This window comes from Trachurus japonicus, chromosome 7 (assembly GCF_045865225.1).
Source record: "Trachurus japonicus isolate A0001 chromosome 7, Traja_1.0".
In the NCBI taxonomy this organism is placed as follows: domain Eukaryota; kingdom Metazoa; phylum Chordata; class Actinopteri; order Carangiformes; family Carangidae; genus Trachurus; species Trachurus japonicus.
In genome coordinates, this window is record NC_140913.1 from 19,454,990 (window position 1) to 19,472,420 (window position 17,431).

General features: G+C 41.1%; 1 protein-coding gene across 1 annotated transcript; it reads right to left on the reverse strand.

Annotated features, from left to right (window-relative positions):
• Window positions 1-1,592: 1,592 nt before the first annotated feature.
• rnd1b (Rho family GTPase 1b) lies at window positions 1,593-12,207 on the reverse strand. Its single transcript, XM_085781891.1, has 5 exons — window positions 11,969-12,207; window positions 11,291-11,378; window positions 5,201-5,310; window positions 4,929-5,063; window positions 1,593-4,237 (listed from the first exon to the last, which is right to left on the reverse strand). Exons 1-5 carry the CDS (start codon window positions 12,086-12,088, stop codon window positions 3,992-3,994), a joined length of 699 nt encoding a protein of 232 aa, XP_085638017.1. The 5' UTR covers window positions 12,089-12,207; the 3' UTR covers window positions 1,593-3,991.
• Window positions 12,208-17,431: the final 5,224 nt, after the last annotated feature.

The window sequence follows — 17,431 nt, forward strand, 5'->3', positions numbered from 1 at the left end:
TATCTATCTATCTATCTATCTATCTATCTATCTATCTATCTATCTATCTATCTATCTAACATACAGTTACATTGTATCCGCACATAGTTCATTCCCATTGTGTCGATACATTTCTCCTCTGACTCTGACAACTCAAGGAAATGGTTTCACAGCTGCTTTCAGTATTTTCTAAACTTGGTCTCATTTTTTCAGATCTCTACACACAAATCCAGAAAAATTCTCATTCTTAATGCAAATCAGCTGCAAAATGAGACACAAATTCAAATATTTGCATCATTTTTTCCCAACTTTTCTCATGTAGTACACTGTGTACCGTCACTGCTGTAACTGTGGAACAGTTTGTGTCTGAACATTTTTCACTCTATGTTCTCAGCAGTTTTCTTTCTCTCTCTAAAGTCAGTCAGGTTTTTATCAAAATATCCGAACATCTGGTGTTAGGCTACAATGTTGAAGAGACCGACTGACTTTTTAGGTTTAAACACATAAACAAGGAGCCTTTTGCACAGGTGATTTGGTGTTATGAGAAATGTGTCAACAGTTTTAAGGACAGCTGGAATTATGTTTCCAATGTGTGAGTTGCATCAACACAAATGAGAAAAACTGTTACCATGTGTCGGTTACACATCTGACTCTGATATGTTTTCCTTTCCTCCCTCTGTGATTATAACTCCTGGATCATCAGCGACTATGATCTTACTGGTTGAAGTAATAGAAAATGACAGTAATCCCCCATCCATCTTGATTTAAATTTGCTCCATCTTTAATGAGACAAGCTCTGCATGTATGCTGTGACACAAAGCTTGTTAAAGAAATTATGAGCACTGATAGAGTGAAAAAGATAAGCACCTCAATCCTTACAGAGATTATTGAAGCGATACACTGCTGGAGACATCTGTTCACTTTCATGACAACACTCTCAGAAGAATGTGAGCAGAAAAATGACAGGAGGGTACAAAGTGCATTAGTATCCGGGGTGTTTTAACCGTTGTTCCCATGTTTGATGAGAGTGGAGTAATATAAAATCAGTACATCATAACGAAGTGTAAGAACTTAAGGTGGGAGAGAAACAGGTGTAAGGCAGTTTTATTATGATTGGATGGATTTTCCCTGCAAATTTAATAAACTGTGAAAATAATATGAAATAGGAGAGTGTTAAATAACAGGAGAAGAGAATATCTGAAGGGTGCCGGATTGGGCAAGCTTTATTTAACACAGCAAAAAACAAAAAACAAAAAAACAAACAAAAGAAAAAAAAAAAAAGTACAATTTCCAAAACTGATCTTAAACAAACATACATGTCATCAAAAAAGGCCAAAAATAGTTACCAAATAAATACTCACATCAACAATATTTCCATTTGACATCTCTGAAGATGTCTTACAATGATTATAAAACAAGAGACAGTATGTACAATCATACAACTTTAATAGGACATGCTTAGGAGTTTGACTGCACCACTGTACCACACACTGACTACAACACAAAGGCTGCATATTAACTGACATGGTCCATGAGCCGGCCATCAATCCCATCTTCAGAAGGCCTGGCATCACATCCCTAACCCAAAGAAAATGGTTGAGGCTTGATTGAGATTTCCTTTTCAAATCAAGCCTGGCAACAAATGTGTAACTGAGGCTGTAATAATGAATGTGGGGATGTCTGCTTGTGAGCCAACCGTCTCTGTCTACACAACCAACCCACGAGCCAGTCTCTGCGTTTCCTACGCTGAATTGTTGCTAGGCAATGCTGAGGAATTTGGTGTGTGACCATGAACTGGAAGCCTTTGTGCAAATCACCACTTTAAGTTCCTCCGACTACCAGGGGCAGTCCACAGCTCCATAAAGACGCTACAACCATTTCAGGAAGATATTTCCAAAAAAACAACACCGGGACTCACATCATGCTATTAAATACGAAGAAAAGAAAAAAAAATCAGAATGGAAAAATAGCTTTCTTTGGACAGGGCCAGCCTGTGCATTTTGATTACTTGTTCTCCTTAGTCCCACTTTATTTCATTCCCCCCCCCCACACCCCACACACTAGCCCTTTTTACAAGATGATTGCAAGACTTCTGAAGTACATTTCCAATTTTGACTCACACAAGCAATTCAAAGTCCTGCTCCCTCACTACTTCCTTTTTTTCTTTCATCATGATTATGTAAAATTGACAGCAAAGTCTAGCATCTCCAACTCAAAGACCATTGCTCTTATTGTTCACAAACTCGGATCTCTTTCCTAACACAACGTTGCCATCGGTTATTCTATATACCAGTGGCTAATTACACGGAGGAGGAGGGGCAAACAAACATCAGCAGCCTCTTTGTACAGCAGAGGTGGTTTCAGTCTATAACATGGATGTCCATAGAGCACTTATAGCATGACAGTAATAACAAAGCTGCGTCTTTATTGCCACACAGGTTACCTTGCATCACAAGCACTTAAATCATTATTGCTTTATGGTTAGAAGCACAGAGATCAAATGCTGCACACACACATAACCATGAAGCCAACGATTTAAGCTCAGAAAAAGGGTCTGATTTTTGCTCCGTAGTCATTGTAACCTACAGTAAGTGCTGCTTATTGGAGGTCAATAGATTAACAAGAGGGTATGACACAAAAACTAGAGTCATCTTGGAAGAGTAGTCAGGTTTGGGAGTGCTACATTGGATCGTTGTAAACGAGAAATCCACAGGCATATTACAGTAGTCAAAAAAATCTCAGTTACGTCTGGGTAAATGGTATGAAAGGCATTTTTTCAAAACTGCATTCCACTAGAGAATTGTTGAAAAATTGTCAACAACGCAATGCTACATATCTTCCCAGGAAACTGCGAACTAGATTCTCCACATTAGCAGTGAGCCTGAATTATGTAGGCGTTATCTTATGCTTTTTAAATATGCCACATAACACTTTGACTGGCATCGATAACCAGCCACAGCTTCATAAATAACACACTCCACAGCTCTGCATTGAGCCGTTTGCGTTTATGCTCCTGGTCACAACAACAAAGAGTGTCTCCTCTCACCTGTTAAAATATGTGTGTCCCATCTCCAAGACAGGATTTCAAAATAGACTCCAACTCTGACAGCTGAGACACCGGAAGCACAGCTAAACTTGCCTGTATTGTTATTTTTGTTTTTGTGTGTGTGTTTGTGTCCTCATTTCTGCAATTATTTTGTACACACTGCCTCTTCAGCCTCCTCCACTGAGTCCACTAAAAGCCTGTGGAGCAGCGTTGTTGTCCAGAGCTACACAACCATGCACCAACAATCCATGCAGGTTGATATAGTCTAGACCTTTGTCTGCACAGCAGCCTGCGCTCACAGCTCTTATCCCTGCTCTCGTCATCACTGAGACAATGAGAACAGCTCTCTGTGTAATAGCTCTCACTGTGGTTTGTCCCACTGCTCGCTGTATGTCTCGGTGCTTTGACAAGCCTAAATGGGGACAACAGCGACAAGCTATTTCACACCTCACACACACACCTTACTAAGAGGGATGTACAGGATTTTGCTAATTCCTGACGGTTTCATGCTAGATTTATTTTTGTACTTAGAAAAATATCCATTGAATTGTCTGAGAGGCATTTACATCACAAGATTAAACGTCACACGTTGCACATTTCCAATTTGGACAAAATCAACATGTGCCTAGAGATAGTAAAGTCAGACAGATGTGACACCATTGTAGTTGCATACTGTTACAGGTGGGAAAAAAATGATAGCTCGATGATCAAACCTTGACTGATATTGTTTGTTTGAAAGCAAGATAAACAGTAGTGGGAAAAGATGGATGTGTGCTAAAAGGTTCAGGAGCAAGTGGACAGCGAGGTGTCCACCTCCTCTGAGCGGTGTTTGGTTTTCGGGGGGGTGAGGGAAGGAATCAGCAGGACGCCCTGATAAAACCATCATGCCCACCCCCCCTTCCCCGAGACCAAAGAGGCAGGGGGCTGGGAGTCGCATGTGAGGACTGTAACCCAAGAGGTCTCCACTCACATGACTGAGCAGCTCTTGGCCTTCTCTTTCTTGAAGGTGGAGGAGAGCAAATCTGACTTGCTGGGCAGGTGGAGAAGTCTTTTGGAGAGGCGGCGGGTGGGGCTGGGCTTTGGGAGAGGCTGCAGCTTGTTGATGCAGGCCATTGCAGCGGTACGGAAGACGCTGTGGATGCTCTTCTCCGAGGTGAACGCCGAGCACTCTAGGTAAGCCTCTGCACCCAACTGCTTGGCCATAGCAGAGCCCTGCAACAAGTGAAGCGATGAAGCATCCTTTAACAAATCCTCATTCTTTTCTTTAGTGTGAAGGTCAGGAGGAGATGCCCAAACAAGCTCGTAAATTGGATGTGAAATTAGAAATGAGTGAGCATCATTGACTTTATTGTCATGGTTGGTTTTTAATTGATTTTATTCCTTTTTTAGTCTTACTTTTAAATGTATTCATCCCTTTTTATTCTTTTAAAATTATTATTATTTTTAATCCTCATTATGTTTTCTTACCATTTTGGGTTCTATGTCTTGTGAACAAATCACTCTGCAGCACCTTGGTAAACTTTTATGTTTTGAAAATGTGCTATATAAATAAAGTGGATTGGATGATGCCACCTCATTTGTAATATGTTCTGCAAATATTTATTCAATTCAATTTGACTGTTTCTTATTTATTGTATTGTTTTTGTATGAATGTCTCTCACTTCGAGCCAAATTTACCTGCGGGTACAAATAAAGGAATCTAATCTAAAATCTAATCAAGTTATTTTTGATGTATTTGAGCAAATGACAAGGTCAACTATACATATACGTTATTTGATGTTAGGACTAGACAAAGCAAAAAAAAAAAACATTCTGAAAAGAAAAGGTTTAATATTGTAAAATTGTCAGTAAACACTACATCCCTGAAAAGCTATGTGTTAGTGTGTTACTCATTGCCTCTCACCTGCTCATAGGTGATGGGAGTCTGTTTCTGATTGGACAGCTCCATCAGCGTGCAGACATCTGTGCGCAGGTCAATCTTACAGCCGATGAGCAGAATACGTGTGCTCGGACAGAAGTCCAGGATCTCAGTTTTCCACTGCGAAAACAAAAAAGGGCAAATCATTTCAGTGGATCAATTTTGCCAGAGTGATAATAGGCTGTGAATATACAGCGGGCTGTCCAGCGCTAAGGAAAAATAAATCACAATGGGCAATAAAGTGTGGAAGCCATTACCTTCTTCAGACTGCTGTCCACAGTGTCAGGGCGGCTGATGTCAAAACACAGCAATACTGCATCTGAGTCACTGTAGCACAAGGGCCTCACATTATCATAGTATGGAGAACCTTAGAAGAAAGAGAGGAGACGATTGTTAATATGGATAAAAGACGAACTGGTTAAAGACACAATGGTATCTCTGATTAAAATAATTCCATAATGACATTTCAGTATCGTTGCCCAACTCTGCCAACAGGAACAGGAACACAGCAGACATGGACGGGGCTATAGAGAATGAATTATCATGGCTGAATATTGTTGATGAACATTGTGACTGATAAAAGTTTCAGATTTGCATGAATTTGCTTTGATCTTCACTGTGACGTGATAACATATACTGTTTGTTGTTTCTGTAATTTGCAGGTTCTTTTGAGTTTTGTTTTACCCATAAATGTCAGATTTTTTCTTTTTTTCAAATTGCTGGGAACTGCATGTACTTTTCTTTACAAGGTTTATACCTAATATCAAGTTCAGTGGTCAAGGCTAATTTTGACTGAACATGTAATGCTCTGTAATAACCACTTCTAATCCATCTCCATGATTTTTTTCTGGTATTGATCGCTGTGACAAATAGCAGTTGGTCAGAGCAAAAAAAAAAAAAGTGTGATGAGGCAGAGCAGGAGGCTACAGCTGCAGGGATTATGTGGAATCGGCCTCACTTCTCGTGCTGAGCCTCACTTTGCTGTCCCTGAAACTGCTCTTTTCCCCCCGCTCCTATATCCTCCGCTGGCATTTCAGAGGGAGAGAAGATGACAATCGAGCACTAAATCCTCATTGATCTTCTCTTGCAGTAGATTACGCAAGTGGAACGGTGGGGCTCGGGGCAGGCAGACGCTCCCACTCATGCTCAGAATCCTTAAGTAAGCCACCCACCCCCCCAAAAAATCCTCTGCTCTGCGCCGATACCTCCAGTCCCTCTGTTACCACAGCAACAGCCTAGGAATCCACCGTCTACATCAGGCATTCCTCCCACCTCTCCATAAAGGCTCGACTTAACTGCCAATCAATCATTTTACCCAGCAAACTGCCCACCCACCCACTGCTGGGGACATTCCTCTGCTCCGCAACAGAGTCGGGGACCACGTTCATACATCCGTCACACAAAAAAACACACATTTAACACATGCCAGCTAGCACCACACCTGATGATGACACACTATTTAAATTTGGCAGCAGCCGGAGATGATACCAATCTGTGATAAAATGAAACAGAAGAGGAGCAGCTCAATGGGATTAAAATGTTTACTTTAGGCTTCATGTGAATCCCAGAGGACATTCAGTGCTCCCCTTATAGCTACTGATAACAAAAGCAGTCTGTGTAATCACTCATTAGATATTACACAACCACCCTAATTGATTTACAGCGTAGAAAACAATGCATCAGAAGAAAAACATATGAAAAAAGCACACACACAACATGGATGTTCACATTCAAATCAGCTTCATGAATACTTAATGATTTTCCACATTATCAAAGGGTAAAACTGAATTTGCCAGCTGCCGGGCGCTGTGAGCAGAATAATGACAAGCAGTGATGAAATTCCTCAGGGCTCACTGTCCTGAAGAAAGTAAACAGCACTGCAAAGGAACAAAAGGCAGATGCTTCTTGTATTTTAACTGTGTTCCTATATGCCTCTGGAAAACAAATAATCTGTTCTCCTCTTTAATTGTAAATCAACTGAAACATCCTAATTAAAGTGAATGATTTACTACGACTGTGTTTTTCCAATCAGGGGACACACGTCGCCACACACGCTTAGGGCGAGAGCAGAAAAAACACTCTCATCCGTGAGACAACTTCACGTTTGTTGACTGTGAAAATTGACACACATTCACATCAGAACAATTAGCACCACTGGGATGATTAGTCTCTGTATGTATGTATGTGTGTGTGTGTGTGTGTTTGTGTGTCTCGTGTCTTTGAGGTATCTCAAGGCGGAGTCAGAAAAAAGGCACTCTATAAATCTTCTCAATCTCCTGCGAGGGGGTTATCACACAGTCAGGAACCTGGGTGTGATTCTGCATTAAATGGCCACTGATCTAAATGCAGCAATCAATGGAAAGCTGCATAGAAGCTGTGCAGGGGGTCCAAGAGCCTTTGCAATTAAAGCTGACAAATTAGTTACCCTGCCAAGAGGGGAGGGAGGTGGTGGGGACAGCTAGGGTGTGAGTTTTTTTTTTTTGTCATTCAGCCCTCCTCTAAAAATTGATTTTTATCTCCTGTTCTGGACAAAGGAGCCATGAAATCAGTAGGCATATCTATCCCATCTTAAGGGATTTTTTTTTTTTTTAAATAATCATAAGAGAGTGTGTAAATATTGGTGTTTAGAGCTCCTCAACATGCTGTTTGGATACAGTAGCAGCCTTGGCAGCACTTTCCTTGACAATCCAGGCCCCAGTTTCTAATCCTGGAAGAAATAACAGTTTCTATTGTGGCAAGAATAAGCCAGGAGGAAGAGAGGAGGGAAAGCAGGAGTGTATCCTACTGAGGCAGATCACAAAGAGCCCTCCTATGCCATTAATCCTTCACCCCCTGCAGTCTGATACCATAGGTTACCCGTCTCTGTCTCTTTCCTTCCCTCCTTTTCTTTGCAATAAGCCAAGGAATGCCTCGGATAGTCAGATCAATGCACATGCAGCGCTAAAGCATGGCCCCAAATGTTTCCTTTCTTCCTTTTTTCGCAACAGCATGTCTCTAGAACAGATGGAGAGTTTCTGAGGCATGAAACATGGAGAGTGAGGCTGACTAACTGGCAAATGGAAGGAAAAGAAAGAAGCACAACCATGCTGCTGAGCTCGACTCCATCCGTCTTGATGGTGCGGTGCCCAGAGCAAAGTGTTGAGGTGGAAATTGGGCCAGAGTAGAAGTAGGCTTCACAGGCCGAGACGACGGGCCTTGTGTTGGAGCACACAGGTGGGGGAGGGGAGGATCCACTTTTCTGTGTGTGCATGAGTGAGCGTGCGAGTGCATTTCTATGCATGTGTGCTAAATCAAGTGAGCATCATAGCCTGTCTTGATCATTAGCACACTCCTCTCTGACAGCGAGAATACAGGGGGTCAGACAGATTAATGATCCAGTGATGGGATGACTCACAGATTTGGGGATGAGAGTAGCCCTGCCCCTCCACCCACTCTCAGCCGGCTGGGAGCTTTGCTGCTGCTGCTGCTGCTGCAGCAGCTGATAACTACGGACTTTACAGACCAGCCAAAAACAAACCACATTGCATCAGATGGTTGGTCCTTGGTTTCACATGCCAGAGCCAGTCAGAGTCAGAGCTGAGGCCTCCTGCAGGGAGACAGAGGACGGTCCTTTGTTCAGGAGCATCACCACGTCTGAGCTGTTAACAAGCTTCACTTTGAAACTTGACACTGCCTTGACAAAGCTGATCACTCTGTGGATTTTTTAAGCCAAGTAAAACACAGATTGTTTTACATTTTTTATCCAAAAGCCTTGATGTAAATGGTGCTCCATTATAATCTTTTCAACTTTAAAACCTTCAGCTGTTGTTGCGTCTCTTTTTTTTTTAGTAATAGTTAATGGAATCAAAGCAAGTGCTGAAACTATAGGGCAACTGACTGATTAGTCAGTCAAAACTAGACGTTGACAATTAATTAAGCATTTAGGCAACTGATAGTAAAAATGCCAAACACTGCATGATTTCCTGATTTTATATCTTGTAGGCCGCTGGCTGGACGAAACAAGCAATTTGAAAAGTCATCTTTTTACTATTTCCTCTTATTTTATAGAGCAAACGATCGATTGACCATAAAGATTATGACCGGATAAATCTGGAATGGAAATAATCATTAGCTGTGGTCCTAAACCAGGCTGAACCTTAAACATCACTAAAATGGCTCAAAGCTGAGTGGCCATGAACAATATACAGCTATTAACAAATGCCTCTCTTTAACAATTATACAGATTGTTTCATCAGCTTAAAGGGATATTGGGTTCATTCCAAATCAATCTCAATTATGTATCATATAAGAAAGGACTTTATATACAGTATCCTCTATAACTCCACGGCTTTATCAGCAAGAGCATTCAACCTGAAATAAATTACTTGCTAACACCATAACGAGATTCATTATTCACTATTCATGAGTTACAGCCACTGGCCAGTCTTCGCCTTCCCCTCTTCCTCGCTTCCCCTGGCATGTCCGATCAGACCAGGCTGATTAAAACTGGGGGATTGATTTTGCTCTGTAAATCCATGGAGGAGCTGGGAGAAGGAGCTACCTGCCATGTGGAGCCGGCGATGAGGTCAGTCCAATCAATAAGGGGGAGCCAGGATAATGAGGAGACCCTCTCGGTGTGGTGGGGCCACATCGGCACAACTCCATGCAATTAGAGCAAATTACAGGAAGAAGAGGAAACTGTACAGTGTGACCAACAAATTGCCCCTGTGCCTGTCGTCCATCACCAGGAGCCTGACAGCAGATGCAGAAAAGGTGAGGGGGAGGAGAGGGGTGATACAAGTTCTTCCCTCAGACGAACGAGAGATTGAAAAGTCTTTAAATCAAACCTAAAGCCTCTGGTGAATAAAAATATTCACATCACCATAAATTACTTTCAGTGTAGCCTCTTTTATTTTTTTTACTGCAACTGTCTTTGATGCATGGTTGCTGTACTGTACAGGATGTTGAACTCTATTGTGCTTCTATAGCATTGTGCAGTATGTGTTTGTTATTGAGACTATTCATTGTTCTTCATGTCAAAGAACTAAGTGGTACAAGTTTAGATTTTGCATAGAAAACTAGAATGACAACGTCGGGTTCAACAGAGGGGGAAAGACTAGAAAGAAAGAAAGAAAGAAAGAAAGAAAGAAAGAAAGAAAGAAAGAAAGAAAGAAAGAAAGAAAGAAAGAAAGACTCTCAAACTCATTGGGCCAGTCAGAGGGGGCAGCTCGTGGTCCTATTCAGTCTTAATCCCCTGCATCAGGCTGTTTGAGTGGGTGACCTAGGGCAGCATATGGAGGCGAATGCAGGTCACCAGAGTTTCTGAGCAGCCTCCTGCTCTGTCTGCTCCAGAAAACCTTCCTGCTCAACAGGATGCCTCTCTGTGTGCCCATCATCCCCATGCAGGCACCAGGCCCACTCCTGCTGGCCAGACCAAAGGTCCACAGTCTGGGATTAAAAAGTGGGATTTGGTCTGGGGAGAGAATTACACTCACCACTTTCCTATTGCCACGTTTGGATAGTTGGGAGGGAGGAAGGGCCATATGAGAGAGAGAGCACAGTAAATACTGCATCGTCTTATACAAGTGGGTCTGTTACATAAAGGATTTGTTGTACACAGACACGCACGAGCCAGGTTGCTCAGCCACTGTGACCTAGTGAAGCTGCAGAAGCATCAGCAGGCGCACTGGATGTACAAAGTTGTGGGCGAGAGAGAGAGAGAAAGAGAGAGTAAGAGAGAGTGAGAGAGAGAGAGAGAAATCAAACAGGTGCCGCAGACCCTTGTACACAGTATTCAGGTCAACACGCTAAACAGCAGATCCCTGCGGAGATCCACACTGACACATTGACCCTCTTTTTCACGCTTTGTGTAAATGAACATATGATGCACAAAGTCAGCAAAAACAACAAGTGAAGCGGAATAATCATCGTCTTTCTGCCTAGATTCCAGTGAAACATACTAGACACAGAAATGTACTCATAGCTTTATCTTGGTGATGAGGGGGTGGGGGGAAAAATCATAAATTTGACTCAACAAGTGCATATTCTGTGTCCCTGCATCGACTATGGATGAGAACAATAAGAGTGAGGCCTACCCATAAGTCTTTGTGTCACTAAACGCCACTCTCACGTTATCTTCTTCATACAATTACACCCCCCCCCCCCCTCCTCCTCTCCATCATCAGAGAAAGAGAGAGAGAGAGAGAAAAAGACATCCTCAGGCTCAGCTCTCCTTTCAGCTGAGACATGGGGTCATTACATTCACAGCACATAGCCTCACTCACATCCCAGTCTCCCTGCGTGCTGCAGACAGAGTGGCACAGCATCATGATATAGGCCAGACAGACAGAGCGAAGGTGATCACTTACCTGAAGTGTCCCACAGACTGAGCTCCACTCGCTGCTCTTCCAGCTCCAGACAGGCTGTGTAGTTTTCAAATACCGTGGGCACGTAGGTCTGGGGAGCAATTAGCAACACGGTGCCATTAGTGGGGAGGTGTCAGTCAGTCAGTCAGTCAGTCAGTCATTCAGCCACAGGTAATGGAATTAATCAAGACAATCAGTGCAACAGCAAATTACACACCGATGGCTCAATCTGATCAAATCGTTGGACAAATCAAATTTCCTCTCAATTTGACGGAATTTTGGATCAATCAATCAAATAAATCACTTGAGCCACTGCAGCTGCAGGAGAAAAAAAAATCAACACACGCCAATAGCCTTTAACATGAAGCATGCAAGAGGAAAACAAATCCACAGATCATACCGTGGAAAAGCCTCATATGCATTTCCTTTCTTTTTTTTTCTTTTTTAAATGTTGCAGACAGTGAATAGAAAATAAACCAGAAGGACGAAATCTTGGGAAAATGCGCATGCAAACTGTCACTGTCTGCAACAGACGCACCGATTTTCTCCCTGCCATATTGAATCATTTCACGAGAAAACACTCTGGTGTTCAAGAAAAATATACAACAACTTTTTGTGCATTACAATATATATATTTTTTTCTGTTTATTTTGCACACGCACGAGCCACATCAGAACATACCTCTGGGTAACAATCCTTCGCCAGGACTTGCAACATCGCCGTTTTTCCGCATTGAACGTCTCCCACAAGAACCAGTTTACACCTCACGACCAGTGGTTGTGTATTTCTCCTTTCCTTCATGATGTGACTGTGTGTGTGTAGAAAATGTCAAAAAACAAGCAGCACAGCCCAAAGAAATCGTCCCAGTGAGGTGAAAGCGTCCTGGTGTCTGGGTCTCGCAGGATGTCCGCAGTTGATCTGATTGAATTTGCCACTGCGGCTCTTTATAAAGGCCAGCAGCAGCCAATAGGAGCGCTCCATTCCACAGGCTTCCTAACATCCCTCTACTGCACTCAGTGATCAAGATCAGTGTCAAGGATGATGGGACATCACTGGCATTTACTGGGATTTCTTTTTGTGTGGGTTTTCTTCAGAATATTATGCCAGAATAAGAAAAAAATAATATATTTTTCCACAGCAAATTAAGCAAACACGATCAATTATTTCAGCCAGTCATTTGATTTAGAAGCGCCTGGGTCTTGTAAAATACAACAGCTAACAGTCAGTCACCACAGACCTGTGGGTCTTGACACTTAGCCTGCTGCAAATTGATTGATTGCATTGGATCAATAGCACACCACTGGCTGAGTACAATGGGGCTGAGAGACCAATCCACAGTGGACTAATTAGTTTACTTTGCACTACAGAGTCAAGTCAGTTAACCCAAACAACCAGCTTCTACTGTTTCCAAATGATATCCTATAGCTTTCTTCCACAGTGGCACAGACTGACTCATGTGTAGCTACAGTAAGTATGTCTCAGGTAATTTTACTGGCCATGAACTGAGACAAATTAGCACTGAACGTCTTGAGTATGTGATTGTGTGTTTACTAGTGCAGTTTGATTTCTTTGACACAGCCCTCTACAATCACAGGTGAAGACGACTTCAGTGAACATTTGCTGATTAAAGGGCAGTGTGGCATGGTTCAGTATAATATCACCATGCTGATATGTGGTGGGATGGTGTTAACCCCCACCCTACAAACCACACACACACACACACACCCCACTGATAGATGACAAGCTATCAGCTCCCCACAGGGTCAAGTCAGAGGTCTCTCCACTCACTGCTGCTGGTCAAACCCCTGGAGACAAACACACACACACACACACACACACACACACACACACACACACACACACACACACACACACACACACACACACACACTGACTTTCACACCCTGAAGGTTGTTTCTGTATGGAAATGGCATCTCATTGTTAGGAAAAAGAAAATTAGAAGATAAAAGTCAATTAACTGCCTTCCTCCATGTCTGGCAACCCACTGCATAATTTGCTTAACATTGCCTTGCAGTTTTTGTCCCAGTGGGTCAAAGCAATCTGCCTTTGTTCACAAACAGCCCGCATCACTCATCCCCCATGCTGGGAACTGTCTGTGTTTTACAGCCCAATATGTCTTGTTGTCATCATACACAGCTCTGATTTTGTGGGCTGTGCCTGCACATCCAGGAAGACATTATTTGTGTTGCTGTTAACATTTATTTTCCACCAACAACATCTGGACATGTACACTTTATCTCTCTCTCTCTTCACAGAATTTATTTGTGGTAAGAGCATGTTGTCATTTTAGCAGCACTATTTTACACAATCACTTTAAATACGTGCATGCAGAGCAAATCTGCTGTAAATTTAATATCATGTTTGGTTAAATCTGGCATAAATAGACATTGTTTTCAAAATGAATCTTGTAGTAGGGTCATTCTTCAACTACAGGCAAATTTGTGTCCCTGGCAGATATAACAAAAACTGAAACACATTTCTTGTTTTTTATTTTTGGCACACTTACAATGACATCAAGAGGAACTTTGAAAAAATTAATTATAGATAACTTATTAATTTTACTGTATAAATCATAGGTTTATATGTATTGTTTTAACTATATTCCCATTGTCCCTGGCCCAGATTTGTGACATTCAATCCCTCTTAATGTTGAATTAAATTGTGATCTAATAGTAACTTTATAGACAAGTGGTACATAAATCCCTATTTTAATGAAATGTATCATGTATTGTAAGATATATTAGTGTTTTATGTCTTTTTTGATAAAAAGAACACCTGTCCCTTGAGGTCTCAGTCATTTCCATCACACGCCACAAAATGTAACTTTAGGGATGTTTTTTAAAGGTTAAGTATAGTTCTAATTACTCTAACAGTCTTTGTTAGGAGAGCACATGGCTGGAGAGCAGTGTTGGCTCCCTGGAAGGAACTGAAAGTAGAGAAAATCAAGGTTTAATGTTTTGAAAACAAAGAGTATGTTTATTGGTCGTCATTTCCAAACAGCTCATATTTCCTTTGAATGTACAAATAATGTAAAAAATAATATTTGATATTGTGTATTTTGTGTACATTTATTGATAGCTTTAAAGCTGAGATCATCATGCCAACATAGCATGAGATTTTTTTTAAAAATGTGACAGAATGTCATTTCCACAACAGTCATTTCCATCACTTTTTTTGGAGGTGACTCAGCAATTTGTATGTCAAATGTCATTTCCAACACGTGAAGTCCTTTCCACCACACATTGTCATTTCCATCACATTACACATTTTCACATAAAATTCATAAAAATTAACAGTCAAACTAATAATATTTTAGGGGCAGGAGACAGTTTGCTCTGATGCTGAACTACAGGTGAAGACAAAAAATGACATCAGCGTATTAAGGGAAAATAGTGATAGGGACCTGGAGAGCTGGGGAAGGGTCCACATTCTTCTTTTTTCATAGGACTAGCCAGGAAATGAACACCAACTGACAAGAAAGCATTGTTTCAGAGATCTTGTATGTAACATAATTGTCTTCATGCTGAGAAATGATGCACCACTGTCTTCAGTTTAAGCAATGTTTTTGTGCATTACAGTAGGCGAGGCACCAATCAGAAGGCCTGGACGTTTTTAAAAGTGTATTACACTGTTCCTTTGTTATAACAAACTTTACTTGATACTAATAGATCTAAATTCAGCAAACATGATGATGCATTAATCCCTCCTTGGTGTCGGTGTTTAAGTTAAATGGCTTCTTACTTTTGCCTACTGTCAGCAGCATGAAGAGGAACTGACAGTTGTATTCAAGTCTGAAACAATGCAGCAAAGAGCCTCCTCACACAAAAGGAAGCTGTGTGATGTGCTGGGATTTCAGACTGTGCAACCTTTGCTCATGCACAAACACATTATAAATTCCTCATGGCTGATCACTTGACATTTCTTATGCTACACTGCTGATTGATTGTGAGTAAAACTTGAGCACAGTGCGGTGCAAACAAGAAGACATATAAAAGTTACAGGCTTGAACTCTTTCTAACCCTTCTAGACTAACTGCAGTGAATACATTAATGCCAGGACAATCGCCACAGAGCTCCTCTGATGGGACAGGGAGAGACAGGTGGCTGTGAATAATCATCAGGCATAAAATGACACCTTCCAATATGGCTGATGGAAGAATATGATTAGGAGGCTGGGGACAGCAATCTACACGAGGCCCGAGGACGACAGACAAAAGCTGAGTCACTATCTATATCACAAGGTTCTCTTAGTGACGAGAACTGGGAGACTTTAGTGTTTTCTTGACGCCGAGCCATCAGCAGGTGGTGTTGTAACCCCATACATTTACATTTTGAGTGAGTGTGAGTGGAAGACACAATATCATGTAATGTGATAAAACATGGGTTATAACTGATTTCAACAGATTGTCGCTCATATGTGGTCTGATAATCAACAGCAGGTTATCGGTGTAAATTTGTGGCCTTCTTTGAGAGTTCTTTTCAAAACATTATCTGTAGTTCTACTCATTTTCCACCTGTTTTGATGTTATCAGTGGAGGTACTATAGGCACGGTCAGTTCAATGGGAAAGTGTTTGTATTGTGTTTTAAATAGCAGTTTAGAAAATTACACAAAAACCATCACAGTATAATAATTCTGGTTTACATGTCGGTCACTGCAAGTGCAACCTGAAGACACAGGCATCCCACTTATGCCCTCTGTTGGTTATATCATGAATTATAGAGAAATAAAAACAACAAACAGAAATGTTACTTAAATGTTGTTTTTTTTATTCACCCCCTCTTTCAAATGTGCTATTGACAAAAGATGCACCCTGTACACATCATCATCAGACACTGTTGGATATCATTTTTCTTGTCGACTTCTCAGAAACCACATGAAATGTTGACGTCATCATTTTACCAGACAGCTTTTTCAGTATTGGAGGTGGGTACAGCATAACATTTAGTGCATTTATTGCATCATAAAGCAGACATATAAATGATAGTAGTGCAATTATACCCCATCGTAACTGAGGAGATATCTCGATAGTCTCAGCTAGTGTCTCGTCAATGCTAGACTTTGTATTGCATACAGAATTTAGGCAAGTGAAACGTAATAGGAAATGATAATTGTAAAAAATTGTGCTTTGGACGTCCAAAGGATAATTCACCTTTTGTAGAAATCTCCTGCATTAAAAATTAAGCAAAGAGGAGCTGATATATTTCATTTAAATTGAAAGAAGGTACTGTGCTCTCTGTGTTCAATCAGATAGAAGTTATGTATCTCAAACCTGGTCCTTCAAGAATGAATGGGTGTCAGTGGAAGCAATCTTTATGGTGGTCCTATATAACTGCAGTGCATCATTCTAAGAAGAGAGGAAAGTACATATAAACACATGCTTTCTGAGGCCTTGTATATAGATTTGTGTATCTGTGACTAAAATCCTTCTACTCTCTGTCAGCATTTGTTGTTTCTGTGCAATCTGATAATAATAATAACAATAATAATATCTGCATATTGAATATACAGTATGTACAGTTAAGCCTGATAATGCATACATGTGTGTGTTATGTCGATTTACTCTGTCGGCTCATATGAGGATGGTCCTAAAAAGCCCTTCTGATGAAACAGGAATACAATATGTCATGCAAATACATCAGATTATTTACATATGTTGTATGTTGCTGCGTTCTATAGCTTTACATGATAATAGCAGATGCAGTAATGTAAGAATTTCAGCGCATGTTGAGATGCATTGACTTTAGCAAGTACATGAAATGGAGGCAAGAAAACAAAAAGGTTTGGATGAATATTTTTGTATGTGTGCAGCCAAGAAATTTAACCTGGTTGCACAACTGGAAATTATACATGTTCTTAATTTATGTGGATGCATATTTAGTGTATATCCTGGATGGGCAGAGAATAAGCGGTGGATACAAGACCTCTAATAACATACACCACCAGAGGTCGCTCTTGGTATACTCAGAAGCCTGCAGCACTTGTGCTGATCTTTGCTGAAATTGCCAAAAGAAAATGAAATCATTTAGTGGTGCTTATTAGGAGAAAAAATCAATCAAAATCTGTTGATGTGCTCAGAGGCCTGAATGTCTGGGAGATGAAGCTGTGGCACAGTGGTGTAGTGG